Here is a 13,600-nt window from a genome sequence, read left to right on the forward strand (position 1 = left end):
CATCCGCAGCCCAGCCCGCGCCCCGCGCCCCTCCTCGTCCTAGGTCTTTCTTACCGAGCAGCCCGCCAGGAGAGCGCGGGACGCGACGCGAGGTGCCGCCGCCGCCCGCGCGCGGGGCGCTCGAAACAGCCGCTTCCCCGGCCAAAAAGGGGCAAGAAAACTCGTCCCCGCCGCCTGAAAATCTCCCGCCTCCCGCGGATGGGATGGCGTCCGGTTTCACAGACCGCCGAAGCGCTCGCGCCCAAACATTTTCGTTCAGCCGGCTGCCTGCCCGCCATCACTTCCCTCCCGTTCCGAAACCCCGATTGGCCGCCCTCTCCCCCGCGTATTTGACTGGCGCTAGAGCCAGCGCCCAGTTCAAGCTTCCAAGTCCCTCGGCAGTCGGCACCGCATCTGTCTCGCGCTCCGGCTCTCTGTCCCCTCACGGCCGTAGCCCTTTCCGAGGGATATCGGAGGGAGGGGAGGCGGAGGCGGGAGCAGTAGGAAGGGGCGTTAGTGTCGTGGGCGGCGAAGATGGAGAACCTGAGGAGGCTGCTGAACCCGCTGGTGCTCAACCTGCAGAAGATGGAGCTGGAGCTCACCTGCCCCGTCTGGTGGGTCAAACCATCCCTTGTGTCCTTTGCTTTTGCCTTTCTGTTAGATGTCGAAATGTCATTTCTTATCGTCCAAGATCTCGGCGCGCCTAAGATTAGCATGGCCGCAACAGCGGTAACGAACTTAACTTAGGTAGAGCTAGATCCGAGCAAACTGCGAGCTTCGATCCATTTAGAGTGACATGAGGGGATGAATGGATTCGGATGCTGAAAAACATGGTCGTCTGACGGTGAAAACTTTTGTTTGTCAGCCTGAAGTTGCTCACCTCGCCGACAACCCTGCCGTGCTACCACACATCCTGCAGGTGACGCCTCAACCGAAGAGCGCTCATCACCCTCCACTCATCTTGCCCTGCGAGTTTCAACGACTGACAAGTTTATTCCTTTCTTTCAGCAAGTGTGCCCTTACACCGACTTCGAAAGGTTACAGCTGTGCCATTTGCAAATCAGGCTATTGTTCTCAAGGTACATCATGGCTTACTGAATTGTTTCAGAGTTCTGATTGACACCTTGATTCTTTATCTGACCCCAGCCTTGTTTGCAGATTTAAGGCAAGCTTCCCATCTCGAGTCAATAGTGAGCATTCACAGGAGCCTCAGCTCTACCGTCAGCACCATGACTGAACAACAGGATGCTCAAGTTAACATTCCTGGTACGTCCATTTTTGCAGAACATGAACTCCAAGCATTGTTAATAACTAGTAGTCTGTCACAAGTTTTGATTGATGTGGAAAATTTTCTTTTTGTTCAGTTGCAAAGACAGCAACTCATGGAACACCAGAATCAGGAAACAGAAGTGGGGTGCTGGAGAAATCTGACCAGTTGAAATCTTACAATCCTGTTGCTTCAAAGCTAGTATATAACCAACCAACTGTACCTGCATTTGGGAACATGGATGGTGTTCAAGCAAAAGATCCTGCATTTGAGAGCAAAGCTGGTGCTGCAGCTGTTGCACCAACAGTTCTTGTGCAAAAGGGACATTCTGGGTCACAATCTTCTGATGGCCCTGGAGATTTGGATTGTGACAGCAATGACCTTGAAGGAGAACGGGTAAAATTCTATTCTATCTAGACTAACTCCCCCTTTTCCCCTTTTTTTTCAAAAGTTGTTTAGAAAAATACTTTGTGTAGACTCACTCTTAAATGTGTGCTGTTCTGTCAGATAACAAGCAGATCACCTCTTCAAACTGCATTGAAAAGAGAGACAAATGTAATGGATGACCATACCAGAGAATTGAAGAGGCAAAAATCAAATGATCAGGTTCAAAGTAAGTCATTTCCTGCCTGAACTCCTTTCAGAATATTTGGAAATGCAAGATGCTAATGTGATCTTGAACACAAATACAGGACAGACAACCATGGCCAGTGCTTGGAAATGTGAGTTCTGTCATTCTTCCCAAGTCACTGAGGTTGGTCTTGCAGAACTTAAACAAGAGTTGGGGTTTATTTACTATTATTTAGGATATGGCCTGCTGATTGTTTCTTGTATATATACTCGAAGAACCTAATGTAAATTGTAATTTACAGTGCACTGGCCCTTTGTCACATTATCTGAATGGGGAGCCAATAGAAGCTGATCAAGCTTGGAAATCAAGTGTTCAGCATGTCCATGAGAAATGTGTTGAATGGTATGTTCCTGGCAACTTTCATGATACTATTTCTGAATGAGCACATACTTCATTTCACTGATTTGTACACATACTCCTGTACAGGGCTCCTCAAGCATTCTTTACTGGTGACATTGCAAACAACTTGGAGCCTGAGTTGGCCCGTGCTTCTAAGATCAAATGCAGTGTTTGTGGCTTGAAAGGTGCAGCACTTGGCTGCCTTGTGAAGAGCTGCCGCAAAAGTTTTCATGTCCCATGTGCCTACAACATCAAAGGCTGCAAATGGGATCAAGTAAGTCTTGTTCCTTAAATCTGGATTGTCCATTGTGTATTAAGTGAAAAGTATGTGCCCTTTTATGGTAAAATATTTGTTGATTATCTCACTGAACAAATGTGATTTGCTCCAGGAGAACTTTGTTATGTTGTGTCCTACACATTTGTCAAAGAAGCTGCCTTGTGAGAGATTGAAGTCAAAAAAGAAGACCAAGATGCAGCAGTATGCCATTGTGCCTGTTATACATGACTCTATTTTGCTATACCTGATTGTGTCTTTTGATAGCCCCTCTTTGAATTTTGCAGACCATCTTCTGACACTGATGATCTGAATTCACCTTCTCCAATGCAAAGGGATGAGCTTTGGACTGCTTCACCTTTTCTGACTAGTGAATGGGTGATATGTGGATCTGCCCTCATTGGCCACGAGAGGGTAATTGCTTTTTTTGACATGATCTTCATAACTAAGGTACTTTAGAGCTTATTCAAGTATGTAATGTGCCCTGAAATGTTCATAAACTTCAGGAAATCTTGGATCAGTTTGAGTGTCACACTGGCATCACAATAACTAACACTTGGAGTTCGGATGTGACTCATGTGATTGCTAGTACGGATGAACGTGGGGCATGCGCTAGGACACTCAAGGTTCTCATGGCTATTTTAGCTGGGAAATGGGTTCTCAATGTGAATTGTAAGTCCATTTTCTCTAAAGATCAGTAAATATATAGTCCGAGCTAATCAAATTATATATGTTGTGGTTTGTCTTTGTGATCAACTAAGTGCTGTATCTAGTATATTGCTTGCATCTGCTAGGTTGCTTTTGCTTAGACGGCCCTGTTCTGCAAAGAAGTTCTTCTAATGCAAATTTGCATCTGATATTTAGGGCTGAAAGCCTGTATTGAGGCTAGGAAACCAATCCCAGAAGAGCCCTATGAGATAAGGTGTGATGTTCATGGCTCTGTTGATGGCCCTCGCTCAGGAAGGCTTCGAGCAATGCAGCAGGTTGGCAAATGAATTCCAGGAGTAAATAAGCCAAACCATTTCTTCATTGTAACAATCTTGTTGGTGTACTGACGGCACACATTTCCCCTTCTGTAGGCACCAAGTCTGTTTGCTGGGTTGGCCTTCTATTTCAGTGGCCGTTTCATGCCGGGATACAAGGCTAACCTTGAAGATTTGATTGCCACAGCAGGGGGTTCCATTTTGGAGAAGACCGAGCTCTCTAGCACATCCTTGATTCTTTACAGCATGGAGCCGCCGCAAGGAAACAATCTGGACACCCTTGAGACCATCAATAAGAGAATAGCTGAGGCTCAAGAACTGGTAGCCATGGTTGGCTGCAAAGCCATTCCTCATACATGGCTTCTGGATTCTATTGCATCCTGCACAGTTGAGTTGAACGTGTGATGCTGTACTGCCTAGGTTCAAATTCAAACATAGGAATGTGATATCTGCTACTTTTTTTTTTCTTTTCAAAAAGGAGATTAGGATGTGATTGACATGTTGTCTTGATCCAAAATATCTTTAAATGTTGTAGCATGAAAGAGCAATTCAATTGGAATAAACTTGTGTATCTCAGTCAGCGTTACTGTCGGTGATGTCATTCACATGTTTCACCTAGGCCCCGTTCGCGTGCCTTTAAACCCGGTTTGATCCGTTTTTTTTTTCCATCCAGAATAGTGTTTTTCTCTCATAAATTCCTCTAGATTCATCCAAATTCATTCAGATTTCTTTAAATTCCTCTAAGCGAACGGGACCCTACTGACAGGTGCAGTTGGTCTGATTTTTTTTTAATTTCTAATAAACAGAAAAAGGTTGGACCTGGTAGGTTTGGTTTACTCCAATATCTTGAATTGGTGTGGAAAAAAAGCTGCCAGGTGGGTGTCATCTGCACTGTCTGTTCCAGATCCAACACTCCACCACTCGACACTTTCCATATTTGCCTGTGGAGTTATTCGAAAAAACCCTGAAATGATTGTGGAGTGCATTGGAAACAAAGCAAACGGGATGGCTGAGCTCAGGAGGTTGCTTCAGAAGTAGTTCACCAGCACCAGCCAGGAGAGGTCCCCCTCTAGTCTCACCAGTCAGGCAGCCACCGACCACCGGCGTCCTCTCCCTGGTGTCCCGTGAATTTCTTTTTTCCTCCACCAGACCATGATTCTGATATCAAAGCAACACTTGTACCTCTCTTCTCTCCTTTCCCCTTTTATTTGATCCTGGTCCTGGTCCTGGGTGCCGAACTGTGCCAACGCCATGGCGTTCTTCAGCAGTGGATCCCGTGTTCTGGTCGAAATCCTGACGAGGATGCAGAGGTGAGTCACAGGTTGTTACTCTTCTGTAGTTTGGCTGTAAAAACATGAAGTCTGTAATTGGTATGCGCGATGGTAAACGGAGTAGCTCTCTCTAGGCATGATGATTCTGCACTTTGTATTCACTTAAGTGGTATAGTAAAAAAATACTGATACTGTAATTTTGAATATGGCGAGCAAAATTTTGGAATTCCTGGACCTCGATATGTGCTCTGCTTACCGACGAAACCCAATGTGTGTTGTTGCAGAGCCGAAAGACCAATGCCTGTCGACCACACCTTCTTCGAGTTCGGATGGATTCGATATCATGTGGAGGTTAGCACCTTGTGCGCAGCAGCTCTTGGCGAGCAAGACACGAAGAATGATCATGTGTATACATCCGCGCAAACCATGCATGTTGCAGGCTTCAGTGTACGATCCCGAGAACGTGTTCCTGTCGATATCGACGCCATCGCTCTCCCACGAGTCGTCGAGCGGCGGCCTGCCTGAACTGACCCTGCAGGAGACGAGGAACACGTACGGCAGGTTCGCGGAGATCGTGGAGCCGCCGAGGGAAGGATACGTCCTGACTCTCAAGCTCAACTTCTCCGGCCTCACCCGGCCGAAAGGTACGCACCCCTCCCTACGAAGAAGCCAGCAACGCTCTCAATACTGGGAGCCCTACGATGACCACCGATCGATCGCGCTCTGAATATATACTATATATATAGATCGCGTGAAGGCCATTAACCAGGTGTCGCTGCTGCAATCCGTGGTGCTGAGCTCGCAGCTGAAGGACATGCTGGGGAGCCTCGGCTCGTCGCCGGGCACGATGAGGCTCGTGTACAACCAGAGGGAGCCCTTCTTCGTCAGCAGGACGGTGCGTTCAATTCTTGTGCATGCGCACAACAAACTAATTGAAACTAATGTATCTTCGGACTGTCGCTAACTAACACGTACTGCAATAATGCACTTGTACATGCACGTCCTGATGCAGGCTGATGAGACGATACACGCCATCTTCCCCATGCGCTTCAGGGACGACACGGACCTGGCCATCGCCACCTCCTTCTTCCAGGTCCGTGTGCCTGCACGCATTGCATCCATCGTACGTTGCTCTTTACTCCAGCGGAGCCGCGGCCGGGGTCGTCACGGCGCCGGATGAGCTTTTTATTGCAGGAACTGCAGGACGTCGGGAAGTCGTTCTCGAGGGCGCCCAAGTGCAGCTGGTCGCCGATCCCGCCGCCGGAGCTGCGGGGCGAGAACGTGCACCACCTCACCACCAACGGCGGCTTCGTATCCTTCGGTACGTGCTGTTGTTGTCGAATCGACACGCGGGTCCACGGGCCGGCCGTGCGGCTCCAGGTAAGAGCGGCTTCTAGTAGGTGGGCCGGGCTTCATGACTGACGCCTGCCTCATCGGCCACTTGGGCCCCCGGCCCGCATGTGCAGGCGTCCTGTCGCGGCACGTGAGGGGGAAGCGGGCCGCCAAGACCGCGTGGATGCTGCTCAACTTCCAGTCCTACGTAAAGTACCACATCAAGGTTTTCCTCCGCCTTTCTAAAAAAAAATGTTTCCTCCGCCACTTGCAGCTGCACTGCCACAGCGCCCAGCGCTCACCGCCCACCCACCGATCCGTCCTCGATCGCCCGTTTCCGTTTCCATTACAGACAGACAGAAACACCGTGGCTGACGCCGGCGGCGGTGACGCTGATGCCATTGCAGTGCACCCGGAGCCACGTCCAGAGCCGGATGCGGGAGCGGCTGGAGACGCTGACGGAGGCCGTCCGGAACGCGAGGCTACGGGGGACGAATAGCGACGATAAGAAGCGGTCGTCACAAGGTACCTCTCGCCAGCTTCCTCGATCGCGCCCCGGGCCCCGGCCCATGCGTGCATCATGCAGTTTGCTCCCCATAGCGTGCGTTTTTCTCTAAATCAGGAAGACCTAGTGAATAATACTAACATTTATATGTCCAAAGTAGGTCTACTACGAAAATATATTTCATAATTATTTTTTTATCATAAATATTAATATATTTTTATATAATTTTGGTTAAATCTCAAATTATCTGACATCGAGGACAAGACTGATCACGTGATCAGCCATATGTATAGCGTGTTACAGTTGTACAAGAAAGACGCCGACGCGATCGATAAAACCCATCGGCCACCGTACCCGGCCGGAAATGCCATTTAGAGTCTCAAGAAAATCATGCATGAAAAAGGGAAGCATAACTGCTGCAGTTCTGCACCATGCGTACAAACAGTACAGTGAAACATATTTGGCGATGCAAGCTACTTTTTTCTTTCTTTCTAATAACGTGCACTTGCTAACCGAACTTATTTATTAGCCATGATACAGTGTTTTTCTCTTACCACAAATCAACGAACATTATTTTTCAACGAAGCGAACATGGCCGAAACGACAAAGCATCGCAAATGCATGCATAGTGCTCAACAATATTTGACGTTTGCCTACTGACGATATGTCCGTCTTCAATGTAATATGCCCAATCTTTTAATAATTTCTGAGAAAAAAAACTATCTCAGAATCTGTCATATACTGCGAGAAACGAACGAAGTGGCTGATGACCCAACCCCAATTAATCCCTGATGCAGTTGTGACGAGGACGAGCAAGAGACGGCTCGTTAGCTTGGCGAAAGCGAGCAGGAAGCTGCACAAGGGTTTCAGGGCCGTCCAGGACAAGATGAAGCGGCTGCGGCAGAGGATCAGGGTGAAAGGCCTGGACCGGCTCCGGCGGCAGTTCCGGTGCCGGTGCTTCGCCGTGCCAAGGCTCCCCGCGCCACCTCGCAGTCGCAGTCGCAGCAGGAGGAGCACAGATACCACAAGCTGGCCGAGTAATCTATCAAACCTTGGTCGTCGTTGACGTCGAGTCTACTGTATTAATTGGGAGATGGCACTCCGCTATTATTATAGAGTCTAACTACTTTAAGACCGTGTGTTTTAGCAGAAGCCAACACTCGATTGTTGGCTGCAAGTAAAATACACGATTTTCAACAGAGGCAAATCCGTGTGTTTTAGGAGAAGCTAGCACTCGGTTGTTGACTACATGTGAAACACACTCAATTTCCATCTTTTCAGGTACATGAATTCTACCACCTTTAGACTGAAAATCCAACTACTGGCCACAAAAGATAAGGAAAATCTATAATTTTCCTTACGCACACATAAAGAGATGTTCTCGGTAAACAAATAAACAACGAATATGATGTTCAAAAATTACAAAACACAAATATTAAAAATACACATTTCAAATAGTGCAAATAGTACATGTTCTTAATGCGATTATACTTTTATATATATATATATATATATATATATATATATATATATATATATATATATATATATATATATATATATATATATATATATATATATATATATATATATATATATATCAAAAACTTACCGAGAAGCAACCGTAGAACCTCCTCCCTGGGAAACGCTTCCACGATACGTAGAGTCCGGCCTTCCTTGGGGGATCGCATTTGCACTGCTCGTCACCGTCGTAGTCCAATGGATGCTTGCTCCGTATAGGGGGGCGCCGCGGCTCCACTCTGTTCACCAGAGAGCGCCGCGGCTGGGAGGACTCCCCCGGCGACTGCTCGGGGGTGCTCCGCGGCGACCGGTCGGCCAGAGAGCGCCGCAGCTGCGAGGGCCCCCCCGGCGACCGGTCATCCCTTGCCGTCGTCCGCCGCATCTCGAAGGGGCTCCCCGGCGCCTGGCTCGGGTGCGCCCACGGCTGGGAGGGTCCTCCCGGCGGCGCCTGGCACGGGTGCGCCCAGTGAGGGTGACCTGCAGTGGGGCAATGATCAGTGCCCAAAACTTAATGTAGTATTCTTAGTTTGCTGAAGTAGAAGTCTAATGAACCAGTACTTTGTAGTTTGTAGTACTCATGTTGCATGCTTGTCCTGTCGTGAACAATTAAACTTGGTCTGTAATAATTTTGCTTGTCCTGTGGTGACAAGTTGTTGAACTTGGTCTGAATTTCTGAATGTTGAACTAGAAGCCGCGCCTCGCTTGCTTGCTGTTAGTGGATGAATCATTTTAGTTTGAGCTAATATACCTTTGTTTTATATGTCAATGATATTACCTTTTAAGGTCAAATTTACCGACCACAATACCTATTCATTACAATTTAATATCTGTGTTAGTAGCTAATATAGAGGGCATAGTATTAGACTTTGGAGACATAAGACCGTCCGCAACGGTGACGGTAAAGCCAAACTGTAAAGGATTTAGAGTCCCGCGGGCCCGCTGGAGGAGAGAGAAGGATGGGGAGAGAAGAACCGCTGGCCGTCGCCGGTACTGCCATGCTCGTCGCTTTTCGCAAGGTCGCTCGCCGTCGGGTGGGGAGGTCGCCGGCGCGGGGATGAGGGAGTCCGCCGGCCCCTCCCGCCACAGGAGCCGCGGTCCTATCACCTCGCGCGGAGCAGCGCCTGTGCGGGGATGAGGAGCAGGCCCCGTGGCCATGTCGGAGGAGCAAGAGAAGAGTAGCAGCGCCGCCTGAGGATGAGCTCCGCTTTGCCGGCCATGAGGGTGGAGGGCTAGCACCGCCGCGTGGTTGGAGGGCCGGCCGCGCGGGCAAGCCCGAGCCAAGAAATGGAGAAGATGAAACGGGGGGATTCTTGTGTTTGCCTCTCCCTCTACTCTGTTCAGCACTCATATTTTTCCTGCATAGACCTAGTCATAAGAAAAATAAACCCTAAACAACCCTAAACCCTAAACCCTAAACCCTACCCTAAAACCCTATTGTTGGTTCCGTCACTGAGGGCGGGAGGGATGGCGACGCGTCGGTGGCCCGATGCGGCTAGGGCAGGATGGATGGCGACGGCGAACCAAGTCAGAACCTGTCGCCGAGGAGGTCCACCAGGTCCACTGCCCCGAATCGCACGAATAGCACAAAGTTTAGGGAGGTTTTCAGACTTCGCCAGGTGGGCCGAGCCCACTGGGCTAAATTGGGCCCAATCCCACTTTGGGCCCAACACCGGCCCACTAATTAACAACCCAGGTCCACTGCTGACGCTATGTTGACGTCAGCAGAGTTTTATAAAATAAAAATAAAAAGGGAATTCATTTCTAAATAAATAAATGGCTAATAAAACCCTTTTACCTTTGAAAAATCATAGGAAATTGTATAAGTCTCCGAAAAGTACAAAATTAATTTCTAAAATTCCATAATTGCGAACTCTCGCTGATTGTAATATTTTTATTGTAAATATAAATATTTAAGCACGTGCATGTTTATTAGTTTTATAAAAAAACTATAGCTTTTTAAATTAAATTATGATTATATAAAAATAGTAAAATATATAAAAATAACAATTATAGTTTTTTAGGGAAGCAAAGGCTGCAGCCTCCATAACTGGACCATTCGTGGGCTTGGGTGCTGCGCTGTCGATACACGGGGGGACAAAACAACACCGGCGGAGTAGTTTTTTTTCTTTCCCCGTCGCCACCTCTCGCGCAGTGCGCTCCATCCTCTCGCAAGGTAAGCCATGTCCTCTCGCAGGGTGAGCCATGGCGGCTTGGGTTTGACCTCTACCCTCTCCTCCTCGTGCTTTTCGCATCTCTGCTACCTCCGTTTAAAGGCCATATGTGCTTTTCGTCTTCCTCGCAGAGCGCCGCTTCGGAGCCTAGGGTTTGAGCATCGTCAGTCGCTGCGGGTCTAGGGAGCAGGGGGCAGGGCGAGTAAATCCCTCTCCCCTTCCCAACCACCCGTGACCTCCCAGGCCTCTCATTTCCTCTCCTTTTCCTCTGTCTGCTACACGCAAAGCGTGCAGGTAGCTCTGCGCTCCCCTCTCCCCGTAGTCCGGCGAGGCCCTCTGCTCAGCCATGCTGCTGATTCCAATGCAGGTCAAATCGATACTCTCTCCTACCCTCTGGCCACCGGATTAATTTCAATGGGGAGGGAAATGCCCATTGAACGGCGACGCAGTGCCCGGCTTCGGCTTGCTGCTGCCGCTGTTCGTGCTCCTGGACAGGTATGTTTTCTTCGCCGGATCTGCTCCTGGACAGTAGATTTGCTGCTGCCGCTGGGCGGGTAGATTTGCATTGCATTGGGTCGGGGTGTACGTCCCGCCGCCGTTGCTGACGCCGGTGGTGTCGAGTGTTTGCTTGAGGTCGGCGTGCGGGGACGGGGTGGCGAACCAGTCCCCGACGAGGAGGGTGAAGTCGCCCGCCGGCGGCGGGTAGGGCACGGGGATGGCGGGGCGCTGGTAGACGTTGAGCGCGCCGAACCCCCCCGCGGCGCGGTGGAGCACGGTGGAAGTAGAAGAAGGAGCCGATCTGATCCTTGGTTTGGAAGTGGTAGGTGTAGTTTTACGCAGTCCATCTGATTCTTGAGCCCGTTGATCAGGATGCCCTGCGGATGGAGATGGAGGCAGAGTGAGTGCATGAAAAAATGGTACATGAAAAAAAAAATCAAGAATCTTTTCACCTTGATAAGGACAGAAAGATCATAGTTAATGGAAGCTATCTGAGAGAGATTCTGCACATCACAGAAAAAAATTAGGAAAGGCTAGGATCAGTTTATAATACAACTATACATGACACTGACATCTTGTGTTCTTTCAATAAAACTCCATATGGGCAACACCTCCTGTCCTCCAAAAAAATCATATAACAATGCTGATTTTGCTACCTCAATCTGAATTTGCTGCATCCTCAATTTTACAAACCATTGTATAAGCCATAAAATATGTGGATCCAAATCACTTTTGTTGGATGGTTCTTTTTTCCATCATAGTTCTGAATTTGTTGTGAGTCAAAACAATGTTAATTGTAGACATAAAAATATCGAATAGCTATCTTTTCAGTGCTCCTTTCAGTTAAGTTTCAGTGTTCATTTCAGTTAAGTACTAAGTTTCAATGCTTGTTTCAGCTAAGTTTCAGTGCTCATTTCAGTTAAGTACTAAGTTTCAATGCTCGTTTCAGCTAAGTTTCAGTGCTCATTTCAGCTAAGTTTCTGAGTGTGCTCGCTTCAGTTCTTGGTTTGTTCCCTTTTAGATTGATAACGAGTCCTCTTGCTCGTCTCCGGCCGACGGGACGCCCAGATCTCCGGCCGACGATACGCGCACATCTCCGGACGAGGAATCGCCCTGTTCTCACTCTTCAACCTGTCGCAGATCTTCTTCCATCCTGTGTCGCTTGGGTACGTCTCGGTCTTCACCCGGTTGTATCATGTGCTAAGAATTGGCAATATCAACGTTGATTTGCTTCTGAAATTTTAAAACACTGATGACCTCACTTATAATGGTGACAGTCTTACTACTTGATGTTGTGCACTAGTAGTCTGGTAGCACCACTTATTGTTGTATCATGTGCTAAGAATTGGCAATATCAACGTTGATTTGCTTCTGAAATTTTAAAACACTGATGACCTCACTTATAATGGTGACAGATTCTGGACAGCAGCCCCATCCCAGGAACATGGATGATTCTAAGGATGCCGAACTCCTTAGGATTCTTGGATATGCGAGGATGCATCAAAAACAAATAAACTCTAGATGGTATCAAGAAGATGCGGTGGTGGAACGTATATTGAAGACTTCGGCTATAAATTCGATGTTCCCAGGCATTGATCTGGCAATGCTAAAACAACGGATTCAGGAATTTGAGAAGATGGTCATAGATTACAATGTAAGTAAGCAGTGAAATCCATATCATAGTCCGAAACTTATTTTAATCCTAGGGCCCTTCCCTACTGACCTTTTTTTTTCAGGAGGGTAAACTAACAACTATGCCCAATCAGGATCTTATGCTTTATGTGTTCAGCAATATCATGCATGACTATGAGCAGATCCCCGAGACTCCACTAAATTCTGGGAAAAGAGCTACCCTTGTTTCGGAAGAACTGGAAGCACCTTCCACTAAAAGAGCACGTTCAGAGAGTGTTGATATGGTTATGTATCTGAGCCATCCAGACGCCGCATCAAAGCTTTTAAGCAGTGGCTTTAGTATGGATGATTGTACTTCAAGAGCTCAGCGATTATTTAAAGATGACCATCACATGCTATATTCTGCTCTCACTCTTTTGAGGCAAAATATAGAAATTCGTCAGTCATTCATGACTTTAGAAGAAAGTTATGCACGTGGTTATATTGAGTATGAGCTGAAGGATTCTGGTATGCTGTGAACTGGTGAAACATTGCTGGTCCTGTGGTTCTAGTGAAACATTGCTGGTCCTATGTCTGTTGATGAAACATTGTTGGTCCTGTCTCATCTTTGTAGGCACCTGTAGTGTTGGAGTATCACCTGCAGTGTTGGAGGGTCATCTTTGTAGGCACCTGCAGTGTTGGAGGGCAATGGAGAACTGTCAGTGTGTGAACCTTTTTTAATCTTTTTAAGGACTTGATGAATTGAAGGGCTTATGAGTTGTTGTTTGAAGCCTAATGAACTTGTAGTACTTTGTAGTGTCTAATGAACTTGTACTGTGGATTGTCGTTTCTATGCACGGTGGATTGTCGTTTTCCATGTTGGAACCTTGTTTGTTTTTTGGCAAGATGCTGGTTAATCTTTTTTGGGTGTTGTTAGTTATCAGTTTGTTTCATGATAAAACACATCCACGATGATAAAACGGCCATTATGTGTTAGCATAAATTGTCTATGAAAGGACAGTGAGCCCGGTTAAGGACAGTGAATCCGGTTAAGGTCAAACAGTGCGGTTAAGGGCATTGCATCCGGTTAAGGACAAACAGTCCGTGTTATGAACCAAAAATTTTACCTTCCTGGATTCTGCGATTCACCACCGAAGGACAAACAAGTCAATTTAGGAAGCAAAACAATCCACAAAAAAAACCAGACAAAATACACGT

At 47.5% G+C, this 13,600-nt stretch overlaps 3 protein-coding genes across 5 annotated transcripts; all 3 read left to right on the plus strand.

Annotated features, from left to right (window-relative positions):
• Positions 1-219: 219 nt before the first annotated feature.
• On the plus strand, positions 220-4,044 carry LOC136491101 (BRCA1-associated RING domain protein 1-like). The gene is made up of 14 exons (XM_066487326.1): positions 220-593; positions 845-898; positions 988-1,058; positions 1,138-1,245; positions 1,344-1,642; positions 1,754-1,859; positions 1,939-2,000; positions 2,119-2,219; positions 2,304-2,490; positions 2,606-2,694; positions 2,778-2,904; positions 2,997-3,162; positions 3,355-3,473; positions 3,570-4,044. Exons 1-14 carry the CDS (start codon positions 514-516, stop codon positions 3,876-3,878), a joined length of 1,878 nt encoding a protein of 625 aa, XP_066343423.1. The 5' UTR covers positions 220-513; the 3' UTR covers positions 3,879-4,044.
• A 505-nt stretch (positions 4,045-4,549) lies between these two features.
• LOC136491107 (actin-related protein 2/3 complex subunit 2B-like) lies at positions 4,550-7,995 on the plus strand. The gene is given in 10 exon segments (XM_066487337.1): positions 4,550-4,783; positions 5,029-5,095; positions 5,184-5,388; positions 5,491-5,639; positions 5,757-5,837; positions 5,939-6,065; positions 6,211-6,302; positions 6,484-6,601; positions 7,379-7,584; positions 7,587-7,995. Coding segments are annotated over 10 exon segments (1,140 nt in total). The 5' UTR covers positions 4,550-4,724; the 3' UTR covers positions 7,623-7,995.
• A 2,453-nt stretch (positions 7,996-10,448) lies between these two features.
• LOC136491109 (uncharacterized) lies at positions 10,449-13,267 on the plus strand. Of its 3 annotated transcripts, XM_066487340.1 has the most exons (5): positions 10,449-10,567; positions 10,641-10,768; positions 11,793-11,937; positions 12,187-12,425; positions 12,508-13,267. In XM_066487340.1, exons 2-5 carry the CDS (start codon positions 10,688-10,690, stop codon positions 12,919-12,921), a joined length of 879 nt encoding a protein of 292 aa, XP_066343437.1. In that variant the 5' UTR covers positions 10,449-10,567; positions 10,641-10,687; the 3' UTR covers positions 12,922-13,267. The 3 variants fall into 3 exon arrangements, 2 of the variants coding, with proteins under 2 accessions (XP_066343437.1, XP_066343436.1); XM_066487339.1 differs by having other exon boundaries at positions 10,464-10,768; XR_010767945.1 differs by having other exon boundaries at positions 10,465-10,768; positions 11,771-11,937.
• The last annotated feature ends 333 nt before the right edge of the window (positions 13,268-13,600 follow it).

Source organism: Miscanthus floridulus, chromosome 11, assembly GCF_019320115.1.
Source record: "Miscanthus floridulus cultivar M001 chromosome 11, ASM1932011v1, whole genome shotgun sequence".
In the NCBI taxonomy this organism is placed as follows: domain Eukaryota; kingdom Viridiplantae; phylum Streptophyta; class Magnoliopsida; order Poales; family Poaceae; genus Miscanthus; species Miscanthus floridulus.

Bases quoted from the DNA above. Each gene is read 5' to 3' on its own strand.
- LOC136491101 (XM_066487326.1), top strand. From the start codon at position 514: ATGGAGAACCTGAGGAGGCTGCTGAACCCGCTGGTGCTCAACCTGCAG. The intron at 1,860-1,938 runs GTAAGTCATTTC...ACACAAATACAG, and splicing joins ATCAAATGATCAGGTTCAAA to GACAGACAACCATGGCCAGT. The intron at 3,474-3,569 runs GTTGGCAAATGA...CCCCTTCTGTAG, and splicing joins GGCTTCGAGCAATGCAGCAG to GCACCAAGTCTGTTTGCTGG.
- LOC136491109 (XM_066487340.1), top strand. From the start codon at position 10,688: ATGGGGAGGGAAATGCCCATTGAACGGCGACGCAGTGCCCGGCTTCGG. The intron at 11,938-12,186 runs GTACGTCTCGGT...TAATGGTGACAG, and splicing joins TTCCATCCTGTGTCGCTTGG to ATTCTGGACAGCAGCCCCAT. The intron at 12,426-12,507 runs GTAAGTAAGCAG...TTTTTTTTTCAG, and splicing joins AGATGGTCATAGATTACAAT to GAGGGTAAACTAACAACTAT.